The 25,613-nt window shown below is 37.1% G+C and overlaps 1 protein-coding gene across 1 annotated transcript in view; it reads left to right on the top strand.

The window, feature by feature from the left end:
- Positions 1-25,613, top strand: part of CTDP1 (CTD phosphatase subunit 1) — a 94,948-nt gene that overhangs the window by 22,528 nt on the left and 46,807 nt on the right. The window contains exons 6-10 of the mRNA XM_048075811.2: positions 6,039-6,129; positions 7,266-7,432; positions 8,673-9,758; positions 17,381-17,522; positions 19,810-20,040. Coding sequence (XP_047931768.2) covers positions 6,039-6,129; positions 7,266-7,432; positions 8,673-9,758; positions 17,381-17,522; positions 19,810-20,040 — 1,717 coding nt within the window. The remainder of the gene's footprint in view (positions 1-6,038; positions 6,130-7,265; positions 7,433-8,672; positions 9,759-17,380; positions 17,523-19,809; positions 20,041-25,613) is intronic.

Genomic DNA, 25,613 nt, shown 5'->3' with positions numbered 1-25,613 from the left:
GCCAGTCTTCTTGAAATGGACCTGCTTGCCAAAATATGCATGTGGCCTAAAGTCCAAAGATGCATACCACATATGCTTCAGAGTCAGGGAGAAGAATGAACTGTAGAGATAAGAAAGCACTTACTATTAACTAGTGGTTGCTGTTCTCTGAATGTGTGATTTGGTTCTGTTTGCTTATTCTATTCTCTGAGCTAAAGTTTTGTTTATCCTACAGTCCCCATGCTGGCACAGATTGATACTTATTGCATGACAGGCCTCTTTGGGGGCATCATACTTGACCTGCTCCATCTGTTTCATAGAGGAAGTAGCCAAAATGTGAGCACATTAGGCTATTGCAGCTTCCTGACATCTCCAGACTTCTGCATGTTTTCCTAAAGTTGTCTAACCTCATCAGATGCATTTGAAACACAAGTGGATTACTTTTTTTGCAGTGATAATGATAGTTTCTGCTGAAATATGATGGCATGGAGAGACAGTTGATACGTCCTTGGGTCCACATGCTCACCTGCATAACCAAGATGCATTAAGAGAAATATGTGTTAATACATATACAGACCACCTGATGGCAGTATCGGTTAAATGATTTCTCACAGGAAGCTGTAGGCTTGATATTTTAAAATTATTCCCATGCTACGTAAAGGAAGGACTTGTAATGAAATGCCAGGAATCTTTTTGTGAGGTCCCTACTTATTTTCTCAGCACTTCTATATACAGTCTATATTTTTCTGTAAAATCTGTGAACTCTGAGCTGCTGCTTCCATGTTCTGGAATGCTTTTCCCTCATTTTGAAACTAGATGATATGGAATCAATCCTTTTCTGCCACCCCAATTGACTCCTGTCAGCTGTTAAGTGGGGTTAGAAGATACTTGTAAATACCATTTGTCTGATGAAGTCATTTATCATAAGCCCTTTCTTAATTTGACATACTTGCAAAGGGGTATCTTGTACATCTATGAAGCTTTAGATTTTCAAGTCTAGAAGTCCCTGTAGTATTTCTCTTCTATATGATTATTTTGACCAATTTAATTTTTTTCTCCTGCATATGAGAAGTTAAGGATCTTTTAATACCAACATCAGCAGCATGTAAATGTTTATGCCACTGAATTTTGAGTTCTGTGGTGGTTTCACCCCAACACCCTAATGGGTTGCAAAACTACACTACAACTGCTCGCTCATATTACTTCACCCCCAACAAAGGAAGAGGGGGAGAAAATCTGATGAAAAAGAGGGCTCAAGGGTTGAGACAGGGAGATCACTCACAAATTACTGTCATGGGCAAACCACTCAACATAAGGAGATTTAATATAATTTATTGTGTATTACTAACAGACTAGAGCAGTAAGAAAGTAAAAGCAAATTAAAAATACCTTCGCCCCCCGTCACCTGCTTTTAGCTTCTCCCCCCAAGTAGCGGAGAGGAACGAGGAATGGTGTTGCAGTCAGTCCATAATGTTTCGACTGCTACTCCTTTTTCCTCACTCTCTTCCCCTAGAGGGTCCCTCCCATGGGATGCCGTCCTTCCCAAGCTGATCCTCCATGGGCTTCCCCCAGGCTGCAGTTCTTCAAGAACTGCTCCAGTATGAGTACCATGAGGTCCATCCATCAGGAGCAAACTGCTCCAGCACACGTTTCCCACAGGCAGCAGCTCCCCTCAATCCCCTCCGTGTAGGTTCCTCTCCATGGGCTGCAGCTCCAGTCCGGAATCTGTTCCTGCGGGGGCTCTCCACGGGCTGTAACCTCCTTTAGGGCAGATCCACCTGCTTCACCATGGGCTTCTCCATGAGCTGCAGTGTGGATATTTGTTCTGCCGTTATACACCATGGGCTGCAGGGGTCAGCCTGCTCCACTGTTGTCTCCTCTGTGGCCTGCAGGGGGATTCCGGCTCTGGTGCTCCTCCTTTCCTTCTGCACTGACCTTGGTGTTTGCAGGGCTTTCTCACTCCTCTCTCCCAGCTGCTGTTGCACAGCAGTTTTTTTCCCTTTCTTAAATCTGCTCTCATAGAGGCACAACCAATGTCTTTCACTGTCTCAGCTTTGACCACCAGTGGGTCCCTTCTGGAGCTGCCTAGAACTGGCGCTTATCTGACATGAGGCAGCTTCTGGGCTCTTCTCACAGAAGCCACACCTGCAGCCCTCTGCTACCAAAACCTTGCCAAGTTAACCCAATACAGCCTCGGAGGCTGCTAATCAACAATAATGCAACGTGAGATCATTCTGAAAATTTATAGTGGCATCTAGAAAGTACAGCTAAATTGAGGGTATTTATATTACGTAATAGATGTGTTTCATTACAGTATGTATTTCAAGAAATCACAGAATTGTAGGGGTTGGAAGGGACCTCCAGAGATCATCGGGAACCTCTGCCAAAGCAGGTTCCTTAGAGCAGGTTGCCCAGGTAGGCATCCAGACAGGCCTTGAATATCTCCAGAGAAGGAGATTCCACAACCTCCTTGGGCAGCCTGTTCCAGTGCTCCATCACCCTCAATGTGAAGAAGTTCTTCTGCATGTTGGTGTGGGACTTCCTGTGACCCATTTTGTGGCCATTGCCCCTTGTCCTGTCCCCACAAACCACTGAAAAGAGGTTGGCCTCTTTCCACAGTTGGCCACTGTCTCCCACACTTCAGGTATTTATAAACATAGATAAGATTCCCTGCTCAGTCTTCTTTTCTCAAATAATTCACAGAATGTATGTATGTGTACTTGCCAGTATCTGAAGATCTCAAATGCTGTTGAAAGATCAATGGTTCCTTCCTGGTTCTAACACAGGACCTAAATAGAACTGAAAGTGACTAGTTTCTTCAAAAGTTTTAAATCAGATGAATTTTTAAAAAGACTTCTTCAGATTCATATTGGATCTTAGTGTTACATCATTTCTATTTGGAATTACTATTCATCTCAACCTTTCTCTAAGATTTGATACTTCCCCAGAATGAGTTACTTAATTTTGAACATTGTCTTGTAGTGTGTTGGGTTTTGTTTTTGTTTTTAGCTTGTTTACAAGTCTGGTTTTCTGAGGGTTTATACAAAATCAAGTAATGCAGCTTGATAAGTCTGCATGTACAAAGTCTGAGGTACTCGAAAACAAACAATTGGGGGGGAATAGTCTTTGCTAGGTAAGTCCACTGAATAGTCCCTAGTAATATGATAGTCACAGGATAGCGATAGGGTCTTCAATTTGTTTTCAGGAAACCTGAAACTATTTAAAAGCACACTTACTCTAATTTATGAGAATAAGTAGAAGGTCAGTTTTGATTTTAAAGAGCAAGCTTCGACCAATCATTTTGACTTCTGCAGAAGGTTTTGATCTTCTAAGCATGCTTACGAACTGTGAAATTAATTAACATTTATCCTTCTGCTGGAATGAGTTGAGCAAACTGATGCTTCTCCAATTAAATAAAATTCAGAACTGACACTAAAGCAGCAAGCTGTGACTATAAAATTTTTTTTTTTTTAGGATGTGGTGGTGGGAAAAGGATGGTAATAAATGAAATAAAGTTAATAGCACATCTTGGAAACACTTCTGCTATTTCTGTGTATTTGACTTTTCATCTTTCCCAAGTCATAGAAATTTGTAGCAAAATGCCCCCACAAAAAAGTGGCAAATAAAAAAATTTTTTGACAGTCTGTATTAACATTTCTTAAAGAAAAGCACCAATACTTTGGAAGGTATACGTTTGAAACTTGCAGCTTTAATAATAAAGGTTAACACCCAGTATGGTATCATCAAATTCTAAATCTTTCAATATTTTGGTGTGAAAAGACTTTTATTTTAAGGGTGCTGGTTTTTCATAATGAGGGTTTCCCAGTTCTTTTTGTTACTGAAAGCAGTATAGCATTTTTTTAATAAAGAACTTAAGTCTTAGCTATTGTTTTATCTTAGAGGGCATGTCCACATCTACTTATTTTTAATCTTAAGTTTTTATTTGTTCAGACTTGTGTTTTAATTGGCTTATGATTGCAAATAGAAGTTAATGTTTTAAATGACAGTGTGTGATCTAGCCACTAGGCATCATTTGCCCTTGCATAGAATAGCAATAGTGAATAGCTAACATAGCCTGATCAAAGATTTTAAGCAGATATTAACATTCCATTGGAAAAAAAAAATAAAAATCGTGTGATAAATGAAATGTTATTTGCCATTTCCATGAAACATGAAAACATAAACATTTGTGTTTATTGATTTGATTTGTTAAGCAACATCTAAAAGAAAACAATTTAAGACATTTAAAGAAGTTCTTTACAAGACCAGTACTGTTTTTTCATACTGGTATTCAAATATGTTAGTTTTGAAAGATCCAATGCTTTTAAGATGGGCTTAGATGTTTGTGGGTCTCTGGTTACCCATATCCTCAGTGTATTTTCAGTGAATTGGGGGGTGAGGGGAGGCAGAGGAATTATTACATTTTGTAAGTCTGTACTAAAGCCAACTTGGATAGCTCTAGAACACTACTTCATCTGTAATCCCTAGCAGTAAGAAGGGCTTCTGTGTTTGGATTTTCTTATTTAATTTCCATTTTTTTAAACAGTTTTTGCTAGACAACACTGCAGTTAAATGCCTCATTTTGGTTTTGCCATTTAATCAGTACCCTACTTTACTGTAGGGAGTCCCTCTGTATTTAGATAGTTAGCAGAAGAGAATCTGGCTGGGGAGAACAGCAACTTGTATGACAACTAATGTAGTTTGTCAAAATATCTGTGTTTACGGCAATAAATCTTTGTAGCTAATTCTCTCAATTCATTATGCCTAGGTACTGCAAGGGTCTCACTACAGGGGATGATTCTACGAGTTTGCAGCAATTCTTAAGCATAGTCGGGTGAGTTAAGGTTGAACCTCTGTCCTTAACTCGGAATTTTCTTGCTTTTATGGGTTTTAAGTTATTCCAATTCCACAGTAATATTAAATACATACAGGATCAACCTTGCAGAAGTGACTACTTTTTTTTATTTTTCATTTATACCTCCTGTTTCTGAAGACCCAACTTAACATACCCCTTGGGAGCTGGACTTCTGAAAAGGAGTTGTATGTGTGTGGAAAATACCAAAGCTCCTTGAAAGAAAATGTGGGTCCTTAAAGTCAGTAGTCATTTTGAACTCTGCTTCTGGCTATAAGATGGCCACCATTTAATAAAATAAAACAAAAACTTAAAAATTGTTCCTAAGTAAGTATTGACTGCCTTGTATTTTTCATAAGAATAGTGAGAAGTTGGTGCTTGCTTCAGAGCAAATTTGGTGAAATTATAGATCCAGGCTAGCATGCAATTATGTAGCTGTGACATCTGTTCATGAAGATAAACTTCATTATTTGAGGATAGGTTCAGAAGCATGTGCATGTGTTTGTACACCTAAGTCACCATTTTCCTAAATAATGGCATTTTACTTTGCATTAAAGTCAGCTAGCACAGCTTCTCGTTTCTTTTTTCCTTTTTTTTAGAGTATAGTCAGACAAGTAACTACAACCAAGCCTAAATATCTCAAAGAATTCTGAGATATATTCATTATATGTGAATGTATTAAAGTAGCATTAGAGGTACAACTTAAAACCTACAAATGCTAGAGCTCCAGCTAAAACCGTCCCTTAACTTGCCCATTGTGCTTAAGTATTGCAGCACACTGCCAAATCTTGTGAGACTTCTCTGCAGTCCCTAGGCATAATGAGCTAGGGAGAGCATTTAGCTTTAAAAACAAGCAAAAAAAACTACTATTGAGGTATAAATGTAAGTTACAAAAATAGTGTGTATCTATCACCTGCTGTATCTTTCAGCCTAATCTGTTTGGATGTCACAAATTAGTTATTTTAATATCAAATTTGTTGCTATGTTGAAAGAAAATGAGATGGGATTTTTAAAAATGAATCCCACTGCAGTAGTTGGGAATATTTAATGCACTGTACTTACCTTTTACACAATATATAATCTATTACCTTAAAATTGTCTGATTGTTAAACTGCCTTTGCACAGATTAAAATAGGTGAATTATATAGAATAGTTACAAAGGAACAAGTGTCTTGAGTATTGACCTTGTGCCATCTTCTTCCAAAAGGATTTCTGGACCCTGAAAAGAAGCTATTTTCCCATCGGATATTGTCAAGGGATGAATGTATTGATCCATTTTCTAAAACCGGGAATCTTAGGTACGTATATGGGTCTTATATTTTAAACAAAACAGAACAAAGAGAGAGAATACTGTCAGTTTAATTAAATTTACTCCCTCTGTGCTTAGCTTGTTTATAGTGCTTCCTTATCTGCCTCTTAAATATCAACACTGCCTCAGTAAAACCGAGATGTTATGCCTTGCAGCATTTCATCTATTTAATGTATTCTCTGGCACTGGAACAACAAGTATGTGAAGCAATTGCATGTTATTTTTCACTTAAGGTTCTTATTCTTGTAATAACTATATTGCCATTTTATTGCTTGTGGACTTGTGTAATGACTTGTATATTGCATGTTTTTAATTACCTCAACGTTCTCAGTTTGATGTTAGTTCAAATATGCATATCTAGTTTTTTGGCTTTCAAATGTGCTGTACATCTAGAAGCTTCTGTTCTGCAGTGGTGTTTTCTTGTTTGTTACTTTCTTTGAACTTAGGTCATCTAGAGCCTTTGAATTCATATTCTAGTCTAAACTCAGGTTCTGATCATAGATCGTTATTATCTTTATAGGATAAAGACATTTCCTAAAAGACAAATGTTTATTAATTCATGAAGCTAGATTAAAAACAGTTGTGCGCTCCTCATAAGACTGTAGCGGATGAGAAGCTTTTTTCTTTTCTTGCTATGTTTTTTCATATGTATTTGCATATTTTGATCACTACTCCTTGTGGTTGATATAAATATTAGTACTTCTTGCTTCTTTTGTCTTGGATTGAATAAGTCTACTCTTTTAAAACTTCTTGTCTTTTTCCTACTTATATAGATAGTGTATTATTTGTGTGACAGTTAGGATAGTTGGCTTGGGGCTGTTTGTCAATGTAAACTGTGAAAACTAGACTGAAATGTAATGCTTTGCTCTTGCTCAAGCTTATTGGTTCTTGCTTCTGGCCTTTGGGATAAGGATTTAAAAACAGGTGTTTTTTATTAACTTTAATTAGCTTGACTATTGTATTTTGACTTCTGTAATTTTAATATAGCTGATTTGTTTTGGTAGGTTCATATATCTATCTGCACATCCTGCAGACACACCCATAATAAACCAAAATATCAGCAGTAGTTGTTTTCAGCAATGGTATTTATTTCTAAACTGTAATTTCAACTATTTTGTCTCTTAGAGATCTCTTCCCATGTGGGGATTCCATGGTTTGTATCATTGATGACAGAGAGGATGTTTGGAAGTTTGCACCCAATTTGATAACCGTGAAGAAATACGTTTACTTTCAGGGGATAGGAGATATTAATGCACCTCCTGGATCAAGAGAAATTCAAGTGAAGAAGAAAAGTAATTAAACAATTTGTAAATCTTAATGTTTTTTTCACTTTTCAAACATGATTAATATAACTCATTGTGGTGGTCTTCATAGTGTCACTGTTTTACTCAGGTGAATGATCCTAGGCTTATTGTAGTTGAGTGCACTCATGCAGCACATACGCAAACAGCTCAGTAGAACTGGACTATTGTTAATAGCTTTCCTTTTGGTGAAGCATTGCAGCTAAAGTAGAGTGTTGGCAGTAGTATTATGGACAAAGAGTTGAATTAGCATTTGTTCTGGGGGAAAATGTATTTAAGAGGTGATGTCTAAGAAATAATTGCTTTTTGTCCAGTTTAGTCAAGTTTTTGTATTTTTGTTTAATTTAATTTAATATGATACCATTTTTTCCCTTGTGAACTAGAAATATCCAGTATGGAAACAATAATAATGTAATCCAGCAGAATCAAGGCGTGGAACTTCTGTCCTTGACTGGTATCATTATTTAAAGGGCAGGGACACACACAGAAACGAGGGACAAAATGGGATGACTTCGTCCAGCATTCCTGATGAATGTATGAGTGCAACTGTTTGGATGTCTGCAGCTTCTTTAATTATCTCTGTCTTCAGACATCTGATGAAGACATCCTAAACTACTTTTCTGTTTTGAGTTCATTATACCTTACTTGCATTCTATCAGAATCTCAAATGAACTTTGAGTAGTATCTTTGTCTAGGCAAAATATTATATCTTTTCAGCTCTAAAAATGCAGTTACTTTGGTTATGAAAACAGGAAATAATGAAAGCCGTGGAATTTTTATAGAAGTTCTTGTAGTTGAGGTTTTGGACCAGGGCCATCTCAAGTGAATTCTGCCCTGTTTTTTGTTGTTTGTTTTTATCCCCTCTGCAGTAGTTTGATTTCCCGTGAAATGTAGTCCAAAGTCATGCTACAAGAACAGGTCTTTAATATTTGCAAGGTTGACAAATGACTTATGACCTCTGTGGTTAAAAATAATAATCTCCTTAAACAGGTACCTTGCAAAGGTGAAGTTTGTTAGGCTTGCTGGTTCTAGTAATAGTTGGTACATGAAATACCTTAACAGCGTTGAGAAGTCTAGTTGTCAGTTGTCATTACTGAGCTTAGCAAAGTCTTAACTTTGTGTGTCAACTGTATGTCAATGGCTTGAAGGCAGAAGGATATTTAAATAAAAGCTTAGTCAAGATTTAAAAAAAAAACCTGAGAAAATATGTATGTCCTTTTTTTTGTCTTAGTAAACCACTCTGCTAAACCAGAGGCACAGGATTCAACAGTGACATCAGCAAAAGATGCTGAAGAAGTGAAGAATGTAACATGTATAGAAGAACAAAGCAATGGTCTCAAGAAAGCTACAAAGGACACTTGCACTGCAAATGGAAATACTTCTGTAAGCAGTGAAACATCTGTGTGGGATTTGAGTTCTTGTGATAAAGTTAATGCCCAGGACTCCTTAAATGATAGCACTGATCACAAAATAGACTGTGAGGTTACTAACAATTTGTCAAGTACTAAAGAATCTCATAATTTTTCTGAACAAGTTGATACGACAGTGTTAGAAAAACAACAAACCCAAGAGAAGACAACAAGTGATTTAGACTTTGAACTTTCTAGTGACAGTGAAAGTGATGGTGGATTGGATACCAGAAAGTCACCCATTTCTGTATCAGATAGTGAGAACGAGGAAAAGAGAAGTTGGAGGAAATCCAAACAACCTCTGCAGGATGAAAATTTACAGCAAGGAAGTTGCCCTGACGCAACTGAGAAAAAAGATGGTCAGGTGAACCACTCTGGGGGGACACAATCTCTACCTAGTGAAAATATTCATGACAAAACTGATCTTGAAGCACAAGAAGAAAGTGAACAGGAAAGCATTTCTGACTTAGGAAATGGGTGTGCAGACAAGAAAGAAGCTGAAACAGAGTCTCAGAATAGTGAACAGTCTGGAATTACAATGGGTGAGTCCTTAGACCAGAGTATGGAGGAAGAGGAGGAGGAGGACGATACTGATGACGATGATCATTTAATATACCTCGAAGAGATCCTTGTGCGGGTTCACACTGATTATTATACCAAGTATGATAAGTACCTGAAAAAAGAGATTGAGGAAATTCCAGACATCAGAAAAATAGTACCAGAACTGAAAAGTAAAGTTTTGGCAGATGTAACCATAATATTTAGTGGACTGTACCCAACAAACTTTCCTATTGAGAAAACACGGGAACACTACCATGCTACAGCACTTGGAGCTAAAATTGTGAAGAATCTAGTACTAAGTGCTGATGATCCTGACAAAGCAACACATCTCATTGCAGCAAGGACAGGTAAGTAAATGAGACTCAGGTTTTCCATCAGCTTTTTTCCTGTTAGAATCCATTCATGCTGTGTGTTCTTTTTTGTGTAAGCTACAGACTTTAATGTAACTGATTAAATTTTAAATTAAAGAATAGATCTTAAGTTGGCTTAAAAATTCTTTAAAGGCTTTTTTTTTGCTGCTTTTTGACCAAGTGTGACTTTTAATTGTTGAAAGGTAGACAGTCTGTAGCAGCTCTGTAGCATATCTATTCTTGGTTAAGAATTGTTGATATCAGGATCTTGACTGTTATGTACCTTATATAAAACTACAAACTTTTCTCTGTTACAAATATTAGTGGTCTTGCTATAGAGCTGTAGAAGTGATTTCTTTCTTAGTTTCTCAGATTTCACCTGTAATGATTCAGTTTTGTTTTGTATGGAATACAATTTATCTTGAGTCAGGGATCTGATGATATCCTGACACTCTCTGTATCATAGAATCATTAGGGTTGGAAAAAACCCTCAAGATCATCTGGTCCAATCATCCCCCCTACCACCAATGTCACCCACTAAACCATGACCCTAAGCACCACGTCCAACCTTTCCTTAAACACCCCCAGGGATGGTGACTACCACCTCCCTTGGCAACCTGTTCCAATGCCTGACTGCCTTTCTAAAAAGAAATTTCTCCGAGTTTCCAATCTGAACTTCATCTGGCACTACTTGAGGCCATTCCCTCTAGTTCTGTCACTGGTTATCTTCAAGAAGAGGCCGACCCCCAGTTCCCCACAACTTCCTTTCAGGCAGTTGTAGAGAACAATATGATCGGTTCCCCTGAGTCCCCTCTTTTCCAGACTAAACAACCCCAATTCCCTCAGCCGCTCCTCACAGGACTTGTGTTCCAGGCCCTTCACCAGCTTCATAGCCCTCCTCTGGACATGCCCCAGGGCCTTGATGTCCTTCATGTGGTGAGGGGCCCAAAACTGAACGCAGTACTCAAGGTATGGCCTCACCAGAGCAGAATAAAAGGGAATGATCACCTCCCTGGTCCTGCTGGCTACACTATTCCTGTTGCAAGCCAAGATGCTGTTGGCTTTCTTGGCCACCTGGACACACCGCCAGCTCGTGTTCAGGCAAGCGTCAATCAGCACCCCCAGATCCCTCTTTTCTGCACAGCTTTCCAGCCACTCTCCCCCAAGCCTGTAGCGCTGTGTGGAGTTACGACCAAAGTGCAGGACCCGGCACTCAGCCATGTTGAACCTCATCCCACTGGCCTCTGCCCATCAACCCATCCTGTCCAGGTCCCTCTGCAGGGCCTTCCTACCCTCCGGCAGGTTGACACTTCCCCCACCAACTTGGTGTCGTCTGCAAACTCACTGAGGGTGCACTCAATTCCCTCATCCAAATCATCAATAAAGATACTAAAGAGGATGGGCCCCAACACCTATAACACCTATCCCTGGGGAACACCACTTGTGACTGGTCGCCAGCTGGATTTCATTCCATTCACCACCACTCTGTGGGCCCGGCTGTCCAGCCAGTTTTTAACCCAGCAAAGAGTGTACCTGCCCAAGCCATGAGCTGCCAGCTTCTCCAGGAGAACATTGTGGGAGACAGTCTCAAAGGCTTTCCTGAAGTCGAGGCAGACTATGTCAACAGCCTTTCCCTCACCCACCAGGCGGGTCACCTGGTCATAGAAGGAGATAAGGTTGGTCAGGCAGGACCTGCCTTTCATGAATGCGTGCTGGCTGGGCCTGATGCCCCAGTCATTCCACATATGCTGTGTGATTGCATTCAAGATGATCTGTTCTGTCACCTTTCCTGGCACCGAGGTCAGGCTGACAGGCCTGTAGTTCCCCACATCCTCCTTATGACCCTTCTTATAGATGGGAGTCATATTAGCAAGTCTCCAGTCATCTGGGAGTTGTGTGTGTCTTTGTCATGGAAGATGACAATTGGATGCATTAGCTGGGGGCTCTGCAGTTTTACTAAAGTTGCAGAACAGCTCTTTTAAAACTGCAGTAATAGCAAAACTTACCAGCAAAGAATCACACAAATTTGCCGTACTTCATCAGAGAAATGACTCAGTACAACTCAGGCTTTTCCAGTTTCAAATCATAAGATGCTTAGTTTCAGGGTTGCTTGGTATAGCTTGCACTAGATGGTTCTTGAATGTAGTTGTACATTGGATGCAACTATTATAATGTGTGGCAAGTTGTTAGGATAAATGTAGGTGAATTGGACTCTGTCCCTCACCCCATGCTTTTCTGGAGGGGAAAAAAGAAGTGTTATTCAAGATTAGGTTAAGGTGCATAGCAAGTGAAAATGAGAAGTAGTTAAGGCTTTTTTGCTTGTCTTCAGAATGACCAACTGGTTAGGGTTGGAGAGTAGTATGTGTATGTATGAACACATCCTGGCTTTTTTTTTTTTAAAGCAAATTCCTCACTGCCTTGAACATTCTTAGTGAATTGTCCACTGATACAGATCTTAGTATGAAAAACTGTTTTAACTTTAGATTTTGATTATATTCATGTTTTACAGTATTTGAATCTAGTTCATTAATATATGGAAAACTATTTTTTCAGTGCTCTTTTGAATAAAAAATGAATTGTGGGGTGGCTCATATTTTTCAACTTTTTCGCCAAGACCTGTACTCTTCTTAAGGATGTTCATGTAATGTTGGTCTTGCACTTGAAACTTAACACTGGAAAATCCATTCAAATATTGCAAGATAATTAAAGCTAAAAATCACCAGAATACTGCTATTCTTGAGTTGTGGAGGTGAAAAAACTTAGTCAGTATGTAGAAGCTGACTGGTGTCTTTGTGAGAAAAGAATTGCACCAACATTAAAAAAAAAAAAAAGTAACTTGGCAGTTTTTTCTGCCTAATGAGAGACTGTCGTCATCTTTCATCAGCACTCTGCAATTATTTCTGTAACAATGGCAGTGAAATAGGAATATTTAGAGTGAAAAAGCTATGTTTCTTGATTCCCTTTCCTTGTAAGATTTTCATGGATTGCATGTGGTTTTGGTTTTGCAAGGGAGTGGTGTGTTTTGTTTGTTTCAACTGAAGACCTCTCAGACATTTGGTTAGATGGGAATAATTTTGCTGTATCATTCTAATTTCAAGAAAGAATCTCCGATGTTTAATCAGAGATTTTAAGGATATAGATTATCATGTCGCAGTTGGATTTGTGATAATTCAACTGTCAACGTGATTTTCATAGCGATTCTTGTGGTGTTAGAAGGTAAATTCTGCAAGTCTGTTATTGCATGTAAGCCACACATGTTAAGTTTCTGGCTCCCATGGTAAACATGTGAAGCACTGCTTGATGTCAAATCCCTTGTGAAAGGGTGGAGGGAAGTTTTGAGTTTTATTCACAAATAATTCACAAATAAATTTCTTAGGTACTGAAACCAGAACAGTTGTGGGGCCCACCCTCTGCCATCAGTATGGTGTTTAGCTGTCAGTAGGGTGCTTCTGGATGGCACCACTAAGAATAGCAGACTTAGGACTCAGACAAGTAAGTTAACTTACAAGATTACTGTTTGTTAGTTGCGCTGTAGTAAAATGACCTGTTCCTCATGTGCAGCAGTTGTGGGGGTGAATAGTGCTAGCTTTTGAGTTTTGAAGAGAATTTGACTTCCTCCCTTTCATCTCCTTTGATAATGTGAAAACAGAGCATCCCCTCAGACTTGGAGGGATGGGGGAGAAGGTTCCCCCCCGCCCCCAAGTGAACACATCATAGCTTGGTGTATGGAATGAACAGTTAATTAGTACCATTTGGGATTGTATTTACAGCATCCTTGCAGCCTATTGCAGTAAATAATTTAAATTTCTTTTAGTGTGTATACACTTGTCTGTTTCTCTGCAAACAGGCACTTTGTTTTTCTGCAAATACAGATACTTTGAATTCTAAAATAAATCCTTGTTCTTAGAGAAAATTAAGATTTTAATTTTCATTATATAGAGAGAAAAATACTATTTGCATGGAATACTTAGATTTAAGAAAGCTGTTTAAATGATGAATGACTGAGAAAAGGCTACCATGTAATCCTTCCCACCCTACCTATATGAGGCACAAGTCTTGTTTCATTTTTTGAAACATCTCTTTGCTTTAAGCAACAGTAAACCACACTGAATGATGACTTGTTTTAGCCATATACACACTTGACTGAACAGTTGCTACAATGTTTCATAAACCTTGTTATATTCCTTCCCAAACTAATGAAAGATACTGTAGTTGATTGTGGTTTTGTGTGTATGTATTTGTTTTTACTAAATTTTTGCTCTTGGAGAGCAAAGATAAAGCTGTTCAGGTCTTTTAAAATTTTTTCTAGTTGGATAGAAAGGGAAAGTTTTCAGTCTAGACCATCAATTTTTCTATTATTTTTCAAAATATTTCATTCTGCGTCTTTTCCCATACTTTGAAAGCTATATGGGCATCATTGCCTTACTCTTGGTGACTCAGCATATGTCAATTTTATTAAATATCAGGTTGCTTAAAATGCCATTGCCCTATGAACTACAGCTCCCATTATTCACCCTTATTTCTGTACTTAATGCTTATGCTGGAGTCTGGCTCTGAGATGCTGGGAGGGAAGAGAAAGCTGCCAGCTGTTAGGCTAACAAGACTTCAGTAATGCTGTCTTATGAATTGGTGCAAGAACTCACCCAACATAGCAGTAATGTGTCTGCAGATTTTTTTTCTGAAGAGTATCTTTCAAATGCCATGTTACTAATATAAAAATAAAATTGCTGCACTGCTCTAAATTTGGGCACAAACCAGTTAAGAGCTGTTCCTTTCACTGGCAAAGCACAGTACAGTGTTAAGTCTGTAACTCTAGGCCTGTTCTCCTAACAGTGTATCTATCACCATTTTGTAGTCACTTAATCCTCGTAGGACAAAGCCCTGATGTCTGTATGACATGTCTTAAGTTGATGTTGTTGAAGATGAACACCTTGATTTGATCATAAATCAGGCAGATTTATATTTTTTAAATAAGCCTGAAGAGAAACTTCTAGCAGTCAGGTTTTCCGAGTAATGTTTAGTAATCTGGTTACAAGTTGTAACAAGTGTACGTTGACTTCATGGTTTTGGAATCAGGAGACTTGCGAGAGCAGATCTGGTCGCTCCCTTTAGTGTGTTTTGGCTCATCCTGAAGCAGTCTCGAGCATGCAGACTGGATTCCTTTTGGATGAAAGTGAATTGGAAGATGCAGCCAGTGAGCACTTGCCAGCATTCAGTCCACAGGACCAGGCGGGGTTAATTTAAGGCAAAACAACCTGAAATTGTTATGAGGCGGACATCAGTCCTTCAGCACCTGTTTTGCTCTGCAGATCTCCCTGTTGGGATAGGCTATTTGGTAATGAGAACATATCCAAGTATGCAGTATAACACTTCATAAATGTACAGTCTAAGTCTCATTTATCTTTGTTGCTTAAGTGCCTTCATACTTCAGAAGCATCTTCATACTTCAGGTAAGAGAAAGTAAACTGTTGTAATAAAACTATCTCCTGAAGAACATCTGTAAAAGTTTATTTTTACATTGTCAATTTTAGTTGCATTTTAGTAACAAATCGTTAAGGTTAGTAGGAGGCTTTTGGTTTTTTCTACCTTCTGTTTGCAAGTTCAGTAGTAGAATTGGTCAAACCCTTGCTTCAAAATAATCTGCCAACGTTGTGTGTTTCCAGTTGTAACCGTGCCTAGCTGTTTCATGTGGAAAGGCATGTGTGCCGCCTTAACTTTTTGAAACAATTTTAGACTGAAACTTGAAGTAAAGAATTGGGGGGGAGGGGGGTTCCAGAAAGAAAAAAACACACAATTTCTCTAGTGACTTTTAGCTGGATGATTCAGATATTCCTACCTGTGTTGGAAGTACTGTTTGGATAGATCAAAATCCTTTTTGCTAGACTAATTTTTTCTTGGTTAATATTAATTGTAAAATAAAATAAATAATAAAACCATTAATTGTTTAATGGTTTCTTAAGTATGCTTCTGAATGGTAAAGTTGCACCAATGAGAGGGAGAAGAGAAGGCAAGGATATTCAGCATTGCAGTACTATTTCTCCTATCCAGTTAAATTTTAGTGTTCCACCAAATCTTGCTCAAAGAACCTCATATGTACGAAATTTTGTTTTGTCAAGATATCAGTTAGAAATAGAAGGTAGCCTCTGAGATGACACAACTGTATTAATTCATGCTATTTACAGTATGCTGGATCATGCAATAGGCAGCTGCACTTTAGAAATGGGGATAAAGCAGAAAGACTAGGAGTTGCAGTTTTGAGAGAGGTAAGACGTCTGAGTCTAGGGAAGTGGTTTTGGTTACATGGTGTTCTTCATATTACCAACTTTAATTTTGTGTTAATGCACCACTGGAAGAATAATACTTTTAGAGCTTCATTGTACATTCAGTATGAAATATGAAATTTGTGCAGCTGTAGGTTAGTCCTCAAATGCAACTGTCTGTGCTGGTAGATTCTATTTCAGGTTGTACACAGACCTTTAGATATTTGCACTTAACTGTTCATTCTCATTTTCAAATGACGTGCAGAATTAAGATACTTTTAGACTCATTTTTAACTGAACCAAGTAAAGTTGTGTTAGATGAGAGTCATACAGATAAAATTCTAGGGAACTATGTTGAAACCATCAAATTAATGCTCTTGCTTCCTTGTCATAATTGTTGTGATTTTTTTTCTGGAGGTTTCATTCCTGAAGGCACATATCAAATAGCTCAAGGGCTCATAAATTCAAATTTTAAATGTAAAAAAAAAAAAAAATTAAACATTTCCTATAGGTTTTAAAAAAAAGCTTAAGTTACTGAGACTAGTATGTTGTAATTTTCTTAAGTATCTGCAGGCGAAAATCCCAAGGCCTTCATGCAGAATTGGCAGGCTTCAATTAGAGTTTTTAGTGGGGAGGGGCTGTGTTTTTTGTTGTTGTTTTAGAAATAGGAACTAAAAGTAGTGCAATAATGTATTTATAGACGCCCTTGCACCAAGATAGTATGTACAAAGGATGGAATTGATGTGTATTTTAAAGAAGATGACATTCCACTTCTAAATGGTGGAATTTGAGAACACCTGTTAATTATATACTGTGTTGCTGATCGCTTCATGTGGACTGTGTTGTAGCCTGCCATGTTTAACTTTACATTCATTGTTCCCGTTTGGCGATAAATAATCCATTTGTCTATTTTGAATGTGCATCTGTCAAACAGAGTTTGAGTGAGTGGCTGGCTGTCAGATGATAGTGTACTCCAGTATTCAGACTGTGCATAAGAAAGTATGGCAAGTTAGTCCTAGGCTATAACAGCATTGAAGAGTCATCGCTGCTTAGACTCTGACAAATATAAATGAAGGAGATGAATTACAAAACTTTTTGTGTTATTTATTTAAAGTAGACATGTAGAGGCTTTCCATAAAGATTAATTTTAGTGGAGTACTTCCATGGTGCCAGTTCCTCATCTAGCTTGAGTGGGACAGTATCACGTGTTATGTAGTCTCACTTTTATCAGTTGGAATTGTTTTGGTGGTTTTTATATTTTAAGTTTAGTGACAAAAATGCTTTTTCTTAAACCAGTGTGTACTTAAAACTGTCTTGTGTATATATCTGGGAACACTATTATGTTTGACTCCGTAATAGGCACAGAAAAAGTACGACAAGCTCAGGATTGCAAAGACCTCCATGTTGTAAACCCTGACTGGCTGTGGAGCTGCCTGGAGCGCTGGGACAAGGTTGAGGAACAGCTTTTTCCTTTGAAGGATGATTACATCAAAACACACAGGTAAATGGAAGCCTGGGGAAGTAGAGACCGTGAAAATAGATTATTCATATAGTTACTTGAATTTGTTAATGCAGCTATAAAACTAGATTCTGATAAGCTCAGTGTCATGTGCAATGAAAGCTCTGTTTTTGTTTATTTCTATGATGCTTAAACTGAAGACTGTTAAGGGACTGAGAGGCAGTTCAGCAATTAACAGAATTAGAAGAAACCTGTGGTACTTACAGTTTCTTTGGCAGTTGTCTTTGTTAGCCATCTTCAGTTGGAGCAGTTGACTTTGTCAGTTCATCTACATGCTGATGAAGGGAATGCCACCAAGATGCAGGAGCAATAATACCAACAAATGAAGAAAAGGAGAATTAAAATATACTATACACTCCCACAACATGAGAAATCAAAGTGTTGCATTTGTTTTTTTCTAAGGCTTGTTCAGGAGGAATGCAGGAACAGAAAGCTAGAGCAGAAGAATCTAGTGCTGGGTGGAAAGTGTGAAGATAGAAGCAAAAAGTTGAAGAAAGGGAGTAGCGAGAGAACGAGTTTTGGGGATGACAAAATGTGTTGAAGGAGGTGTTATAAATAATCAGTGCATTAGGATGTCAGCAAATAGAAGGAAGGAACAGCCAAAAACTATATTAACATGGGAAGTCAAAAGACTGTTAAGGGCAGTCCCCTTTAGGAAAGTGCCATGACTAAAGTAACTTCAAATAACATACTGTAGAGCCAGTTTCTGCTTCTTGGCTTGATCAGTTTAGATAGACTTGCATTAATAGCACCTTGCAAGCCTATCAGAGGACTTTCCCTTCTAGGTTTAAGCAGGAAGGGGCATAGCATATTATATTTTCTGTATTAAAACAATGCTAGTGTGATCAAATGACCGAACAGGCTAGAGATCTGCTTTCTGAGGGCAAAATGTGCCTGTGTAATGTCAAACGCCAAAGACAGCAGAAATAGAAACATTGAAAGTCTCTTATCAAACTGGAGATTAGGTGGAAACCCAGGATCCCTAAAACTAAGTAAAGCGACATAGCTCACTTGTGGCTTGACTAGAACACTTGTTTTTAAAAATTGCTATCAGATTTTTTTTTTAAATAACACTTTGGAATGTTTATATGAGATGTTTAACTTGTCACAGAGGCCTGATTCTACTAGAAAACTTGGTGTCTGGCAGTGGGCAGTAACTTGCATCATTTTTTGATGTCTAGGTGAATGTAGGACTTTCTAACCTATCTAAATTTAGTCTTTTATTTCTTTGAAACATGATGATAATTTTTTCCGCTTTTGTTTCAAATTAAATATACTTTAATATCCTACTTTGTCTAGCCCATTGAAGATTTAGGGAAATCTGTCTTAAAGCAAATACTTTATTAACCCAAATTGTACAACTTCGTTGGAAAAGATTTTCTCCTTAATGAAGCTGTCTGAAATAGTAATTACTGACCAAGAGCTATAAACTAAGTAAGGGGTATACTCAGAGAAAATATTTGAATATAAATGAGTTTAAGAATAGGAGAAAGATGAAGCAAACTTGGAATTGGTTGATCTTAAATATTGTTTCTACAACCAGACGACTTCAGAAATGTTGTCGATGAAAGCCTATGTTAAAAGCTCCTGTGTGGCACTGCTAATATTTGTTACTATGTAATGTAATTTTTTTCTATAGCATTGGTTTCATAGTGTATAGTATGCTACTTCATCTGATTTTTTTCTTTAATGCTTCGATTTGCTTCCTTTTCTTGTGGCACTTAATCATAATTGGATAGTTTGCCATAGTAGTTGTTTTAGTCTCCAGAAATGTTCCTGCTAATGCTTCTAAAATTGTTTTAGAATGCAACAGGGTGATCAAATGTGATTTAGTATTTTAACAAATGAGTTTGGATGACTTGCAAATTAATGCTGTGTGTTTATCTTGTCTCAGGGCCAAGATGAAGAGCAAATATTAGGATATGATACAATAGCATGCTCTTCTCTTTGTGATATATATGCGGGTTATTGTGCTGTTCTGGTTGTGTAGTTGTTCATACCAGGAGGCAATTTCAGTAATTTTAAAACATTTCTAAGGTACATATAATATTTTTTTAAATAATGTAAGTATGACTTTGTCTTTCTTTGCATTTTTGTTTTAATCTCAATGAGACTTTAATGGGGGGAGAAAGGGAATCTCAGAAATCTTCCAAAGCATTGTTTTTTCCTTTCACCAAAATAAATAAAATAAAAATACCCACTTCTTATGTTCTTTTTAGATAGTCCATTTCAATTTCTAAAGCAATTTTTTCTGAACTTCATCCAACAGAGAAAATAGCCCTGCCACGTTTCCTGATACACACAGCACATTTCAGACAGCTCTGTTTCACCCAACACCCATCCATCCCAAGTCTCAACCTGGTCCTGAAGTTCGACTTTATGATCCTAACACAGGAAAGCTGATCAGGAAAGGCTCTCAAACCTCTGGCCAGTCTATGTACATCCAGTCTCCAGCTCCTCCCATCACCTTGCCAGTCCATGGTGAACACTCGTCCTTCAGGTACATAAAGCATAGCTAAGAGTCACATCAACTGTATTTTCAGATGATGTAGTAAATTTAAGTCATTATCTTTGCTTTTGATCAAATTGTCATCTTTGCGTAAGTTTTTTGTTTGTTTTCTAAAAAGAGTGAACTGTTTAAATAATTAGCAAAAGGAAATGAGTGAAACTGAATAGTCAGCTGCAGTGAAATTGGGATCCTAGAATTCCAGATGCTTTTTGTGCTTCACCTAGGTGTGAGTAGAAACTTCAAAAAAAAAAAAAAAAAGATAAATGTAGTGTGTAACTTGTGTGCTCAGAAAGAATATTAGAATAACTCAAATCTAAAATGAGGCATCCTCATTTTTAACAAGTTTTTGTATTCTGGATTTGTGTTTTGTCTAAAATATATCTGATAGCATTTGGCTTGTGTTTGTAAAATTTTCTTCTTGACTAATAATTTCTTCAGTTGTGGCATTAGTCCTGTTTTGTTCTGAGGAATATAAGCAGTGGTGGAAGAAGAGTGTAGCTAATACTATTATTTAATAAGACCATATTATTGGGTACTGGTTAGTAATCCTTAGAGCATTAAATCTAACAGGTGGAGGCCTTCTTTTTGAAGTGTGAGGCTAGCATCTGGACTTTGTCAAAACTTGTGGATTTGGTTAAGCTACGAAGGTAATGGTTAGCTCTTAAGGATGCATAAAATATCTAAAACCCGTTCCTAAGTACTTGTGTAAGACACCCAATTTTCTCAAATACTAACAGCGCTCTTAGCAAGTCTTGTGGACTCCAGTGGTACCAAAGTATCCAGCTGTAGGCCAAACACTTTGTTTTGTAAACCTTGATCAAAATTCTTTTTTGTACAATGTAATCAGAATAACACAGTTACTATAAAACAATTTATAGTTAACAGCTACAAAAATACAAATTGTAATTGTAAATGCAAATTTTCTATCCTATCTCCTGCCTTTGAGGTGTTTCACTTGTAAATATTTTGTATATTATCATAGCTTGTTATATTTCCACTTTCTTGTTGCTAAATGATTTTGGCCTACTTGTGTTTTTTTCAGTTTTCAAGTTTTTGTAGATTTTTACTTATTTCAGCTTCATTGTTTCTGTCAACACAGGAGTTTGAGTCTCTTGTGTTTTCAGTTGTTTTTAACTGTCTTTAAAGTCTATTTTTTCCTATTCATTTAACATGTCATAGTGAAACACTTTAAATAGTCAAGACAAAACATGCATCCAGAGAAGCAAAAGCTTTTGTTTTTTTTTGTTTGTCAGCTCTTGTGCAAAGAGGGGTTGGTCTAGAAATATTGCCAAGAAGTATCATGACAGTTGTATACACACAACCTAAGATGCTTCAGCATGATGGTTTATGTAGATCTTAATCATTAAATGCTTTAAAAAGTATAGTTCTTGATGCATGTTCTACATTTGTCCATCAACAACTTAATGAGTAGTTTTGTCCACGACTAAACCCTTTTCTCTTTAATGCAGAGATTTTTCATTTAATCATTTTATGGAAGAAGAGAGAAATGAAATCATAGAATCACATAATGGTTTGGGTTGGAAGGGACCTTAAAGATCAGCTGTCATCTTAGCTGAGTTTTTCAGGGACCCAGATAGATTGTGGGGGTGGAATGAGACTGTATCTCCTTCCCATGCCCTTATTTAATTTCATTTCAGCATTTTTGACTGCCAGTGCTTGGGGCTGGCATGGCTTAATTAAAGGAAGTGGATCAAGTTAGTCACTACTGCAACTTTACCACAAAACTAAGCAGCTGTAAGAAAGATTAGTGTTAAGATGTATGCTGGGGAAAAAAAACACCACCGCAGTATTTTCATAATTTCCTGGTGATTTAGTTCTAGTGGTAAAATTACTGACTTGTAAACACTGATCCCTGAATTAGGGCATGTCTGTATTCCTCAGCACAGTTCATCTATCTTTTATATATATATAAGGATTACCTTGATAAAAGCTGAGAGGAGCGTGTCACCAAATACTACTTTAAGTACTTTTAAACTTTTAATGTATAGAATGCACAATGCAGACCAAACACAAAGGCTGTAAGTAACAGAAGACTGTATGAACAGCTATACTGTGTTTTAACTGAGCAAGAGCTGAAGCAGAAGTACTAGCTGTATCATCACCTTTCTTTTTGAACACATCAATGATAATTTGCCTCTGAAGCATTTTTCTTATATTAAAAATTGTTGTAATACTTGACTTCAGAGAATATTACTTGAGTGCAGCAATTTCTTGGTAGAGGGCAACGCATTTTGTGTCCTTACAGACTTCATGTATTAGTATGTTCACATCCTACAGAAATATGAGAGTATTTGTAACTAAGCCATTGAGTTTAAGCACAGATAAAATTGTTACCACTTGCAGCTGCTACTGTTGTGAGGCAGTAGTTAAAGCCCGCAATAATGTTTGCTGTTAATTTCTAAAAATCTTATCTGATTCTGAATTCTGGACAATGGGTAACAAGGTTGCTCTGATGTGTAATGAAACCATTGAGGAGTTAGCCACATACAGTATAGCAGCGATACTTGGTCATATTCTCTATTCTTCAAGAATAGACCTTGTTATGCTTAGAAGATAACCTGTTGCAAGGCTACTTACTGAAAAGTGCTATGAGTTATCTGAAAACAATTTTGTAAGTCTTTCAATTCTCCCTTTTTCTATTTGGATTTTAATGTTCTTGTTTTAAGTTTAATTCTGTAAAGAAACTAATTTGAAGTAGGACATGATTGTTTTAAGTATCTACAAGCAATTTAAAGTGAAGTTCATGTGGTTATTTTAGTCAGTCATCCGTGATAGGTATAGATCTTGACACTGTGCTTGGTTCCATGAGACTCAAGAACACCTGCTTTTTGTTGTAGTTGTTGCAGTCTAAATAGAAGGATAGAAAAGAATTTGTGGCTATACCGAAAAGGATCGGAATGCTTATTGATTGTTCCTGAAAGCTAGCAATACCTTTCTTCCTGTCTGAGAACAGTAAGGATACCTCTTTAAAAAACAGACGAAGAGCTTTGATAGTGCTTATGTATCTCAAAAACTTGCACTTCCATAATGGGAAGTGTTCTACAAAAAAACATAGGAACAACTATAGTTGTAACAGTTTGTGAGATAAATTATTTAGTGTTGTCCTAGAGAAGAAATGCAATTGACATCTTGTAATATCTTTTCTTTATTCTTGTCAAAGTTTTTCTAGTGAACACTAATAATACATTCACAGGTAAGGCAAGGCTTAGAAAAAATAGGTATAACTTACATATGAGAAGTTAAAATCATCATTCTGATATCAAAAAAATGCGAAGATCCACCAAATGTTTGATTTGAAATGGTGGCTCAAGTAGATACTGATGGCTGAAGTAATTTTGGGGGGATTCATGTAAACTTCACTTTTAAAATTTCATGTCTAATTTACATGCTTAGTCTTACATGTTTTCTTATTACTTTTGACAGCAAAAATACAAAGTACAAAATTCGAATGATGAATAGAACTTTTTAAAAACGTTTTTATGATAATATTGTATCTTTTGGCCCTGGTGCTCTGTCAATTGAAGAATTAAAATGTTTGTTACTTCCACAGATGTTGAACCCAGCCAGCATGCAGGGGGCTAACATATTTTTGTAATTGTGCCTGTAAGACTAACAAGTATCAACCAACCTATACTGGGTTGAATATTGTGTCACTTCTGAAAAAGTCCTCGTGGATCTCATAAGAAATAAATGTAAATTCCTGCATTTGTATGTCCTTAAATTTTAGTCTACATAACAGATGAAAATGTAAAGCCTGAAAAATGTTTTTAATAAAAAAAAAAAAGTCACAAACCTCAGAGAAGTCTGTTTTATATTGCTTTTTGGAGTGCTTTCATACCTAGTAGCTGTTGGAAAAATACTGGAAAAAATCTGTCAGAAACCTTTAGAAGCTGCTGTTATAGTTATACACAGTTAATATTTGTATGTAAAATAATGTGATCAAGCATGACCTCACCCTGTATTCTTGATTTATTTTTTTAACCAATGGTGGAGTCTTCCAAGACTAACCTGAGACTATTAATATTTTGGCATATTATTGCTTCAGAAGTTCTTCATAAAGAACTTCATAGCTATGCCAACTCTCTTGAATGCAATAGCTCCTTTATTAAACTGTCCAAAATAGTTTTCGTTTAATAATGATGAAAAATAATTCCTGCTTTGCCAGCATTTGAGGTGAAGGTAATGTTCTCTAAAGTACTCAAAGTATATACGTAAGAATACAATGATGCAAAAACTGGAAAAGGAGAAGTTCTCTCTGTCATCAGTATGATATGTTCCTTAAAAATAGACTAGATTTTTCTTCTAGTATAAGAAAATCTGCTTGGCTGCCTGCCTGCTACATATAATTAAGGTGTATAATACTTGGCATAGTCAAGCTTTTTTATACAGTTGTGTAAAATGCTTATACCTTTTCGTTTTGTCATTTGCTGTTTTACTAAGAATGTAAATAGCATCACCACCATTCTCTTGTCTAGGGTACCTGTTAAAAAGATGTCGAAATCATATTATTAAAGACCCTTTTGGAAAATACAGTGGAATATTGTATTTTTTCCTCTCTAATGAAAAGTATTGCCCAAGAGGAGTTTAATACCAAGGGAAAAGTGTGAGTCTTGTAAAATAGAAAACATTTTAGTGGGGGGAGGAAAAACTGTTAAGTTATGATTAAAATCTCTTAAGAGTAGAACAGGGGTGGATAATTCATTTCCACAACATCCAAGTTGTTTTTTTTCCTTCATAGAAAATTCTAGTATATAGAAATGAAAGAAAGTGAGGGATCTGACTTCTGATGTGTTGCTGAGCAGTGTTGAGCTGATGTGAACCTTCTGTAACATGCAATGAAATTCTTGGCAATATGGCAATTGACATGAGTTTCTTATCCCCACCCGTAATTTAAAAAAATAATTCACATCTCAAGTATCTCAAGTATCAAGTATGGGATCTGGCAGGAATCAGACTCCTATTTAGGAAATAAGAGTCCTCAAAATGAGCTCTATTAACAGCTTCATCTGGCTTTCGGGTTTCATGCATTCTGGAATTGAAATACTGATCTGAAAGAAGTCTTGTTACTTCGGATACTTAGCCTTCTCAAGAAGTTAAGTTCATGACAGAAGAAATGATGCTGTAGAAAATTACATGTGACTGGATTTACAGTCTTAATGAATCTTTAGTACATGGTTGTGTTTATTTGGATGGAGCTTGTACCTGTGCTCTAAAGCTGCTTCTTGGCAGTGCAAACTCAATGAGAAGCAGCCATGCTGCACTGAGACTTGTCAGCAGACACTATGCTGTCTCTTTTCTGAATTGCCACCACTGTCAGAAGCAGCTTGATAGTGGTATTTCACCTGGTTGCTACAACTTGAAACAGCTTCTCGTTTCAGATACACAGCTACTTTTATACTTGCTTGTGCTAATCATTTTTCACACACACAATCTTGTGGCCAGCGTAAAGAATTAATGACCCATGAGCTTTTTATGACCTTGAGATCTTTGAATAGGACCCTGGGTGGTGCTGAGCTGCTGTAATGTGTTTGAAAATATTAGTG

This window comes from Anser cygnoides, chromosome 2 (assembly GCF_040182565.1).
Source record: "Anser cygnoides isolate HZ-2024a breed goose chromosome 2, Taihu_goose_T2T_genome, whole genome shotgun sequence".
NCBI classification, from domain to species: domain Eukaryota; kingdom Metazoa; phylum Chordata; class Aves; order Anseriformes; family Anatidae; genus Anser; species Anser cygnoides.
This window is presented reverse-complemented; position numbering and strand designations above follow the sequence as displayed.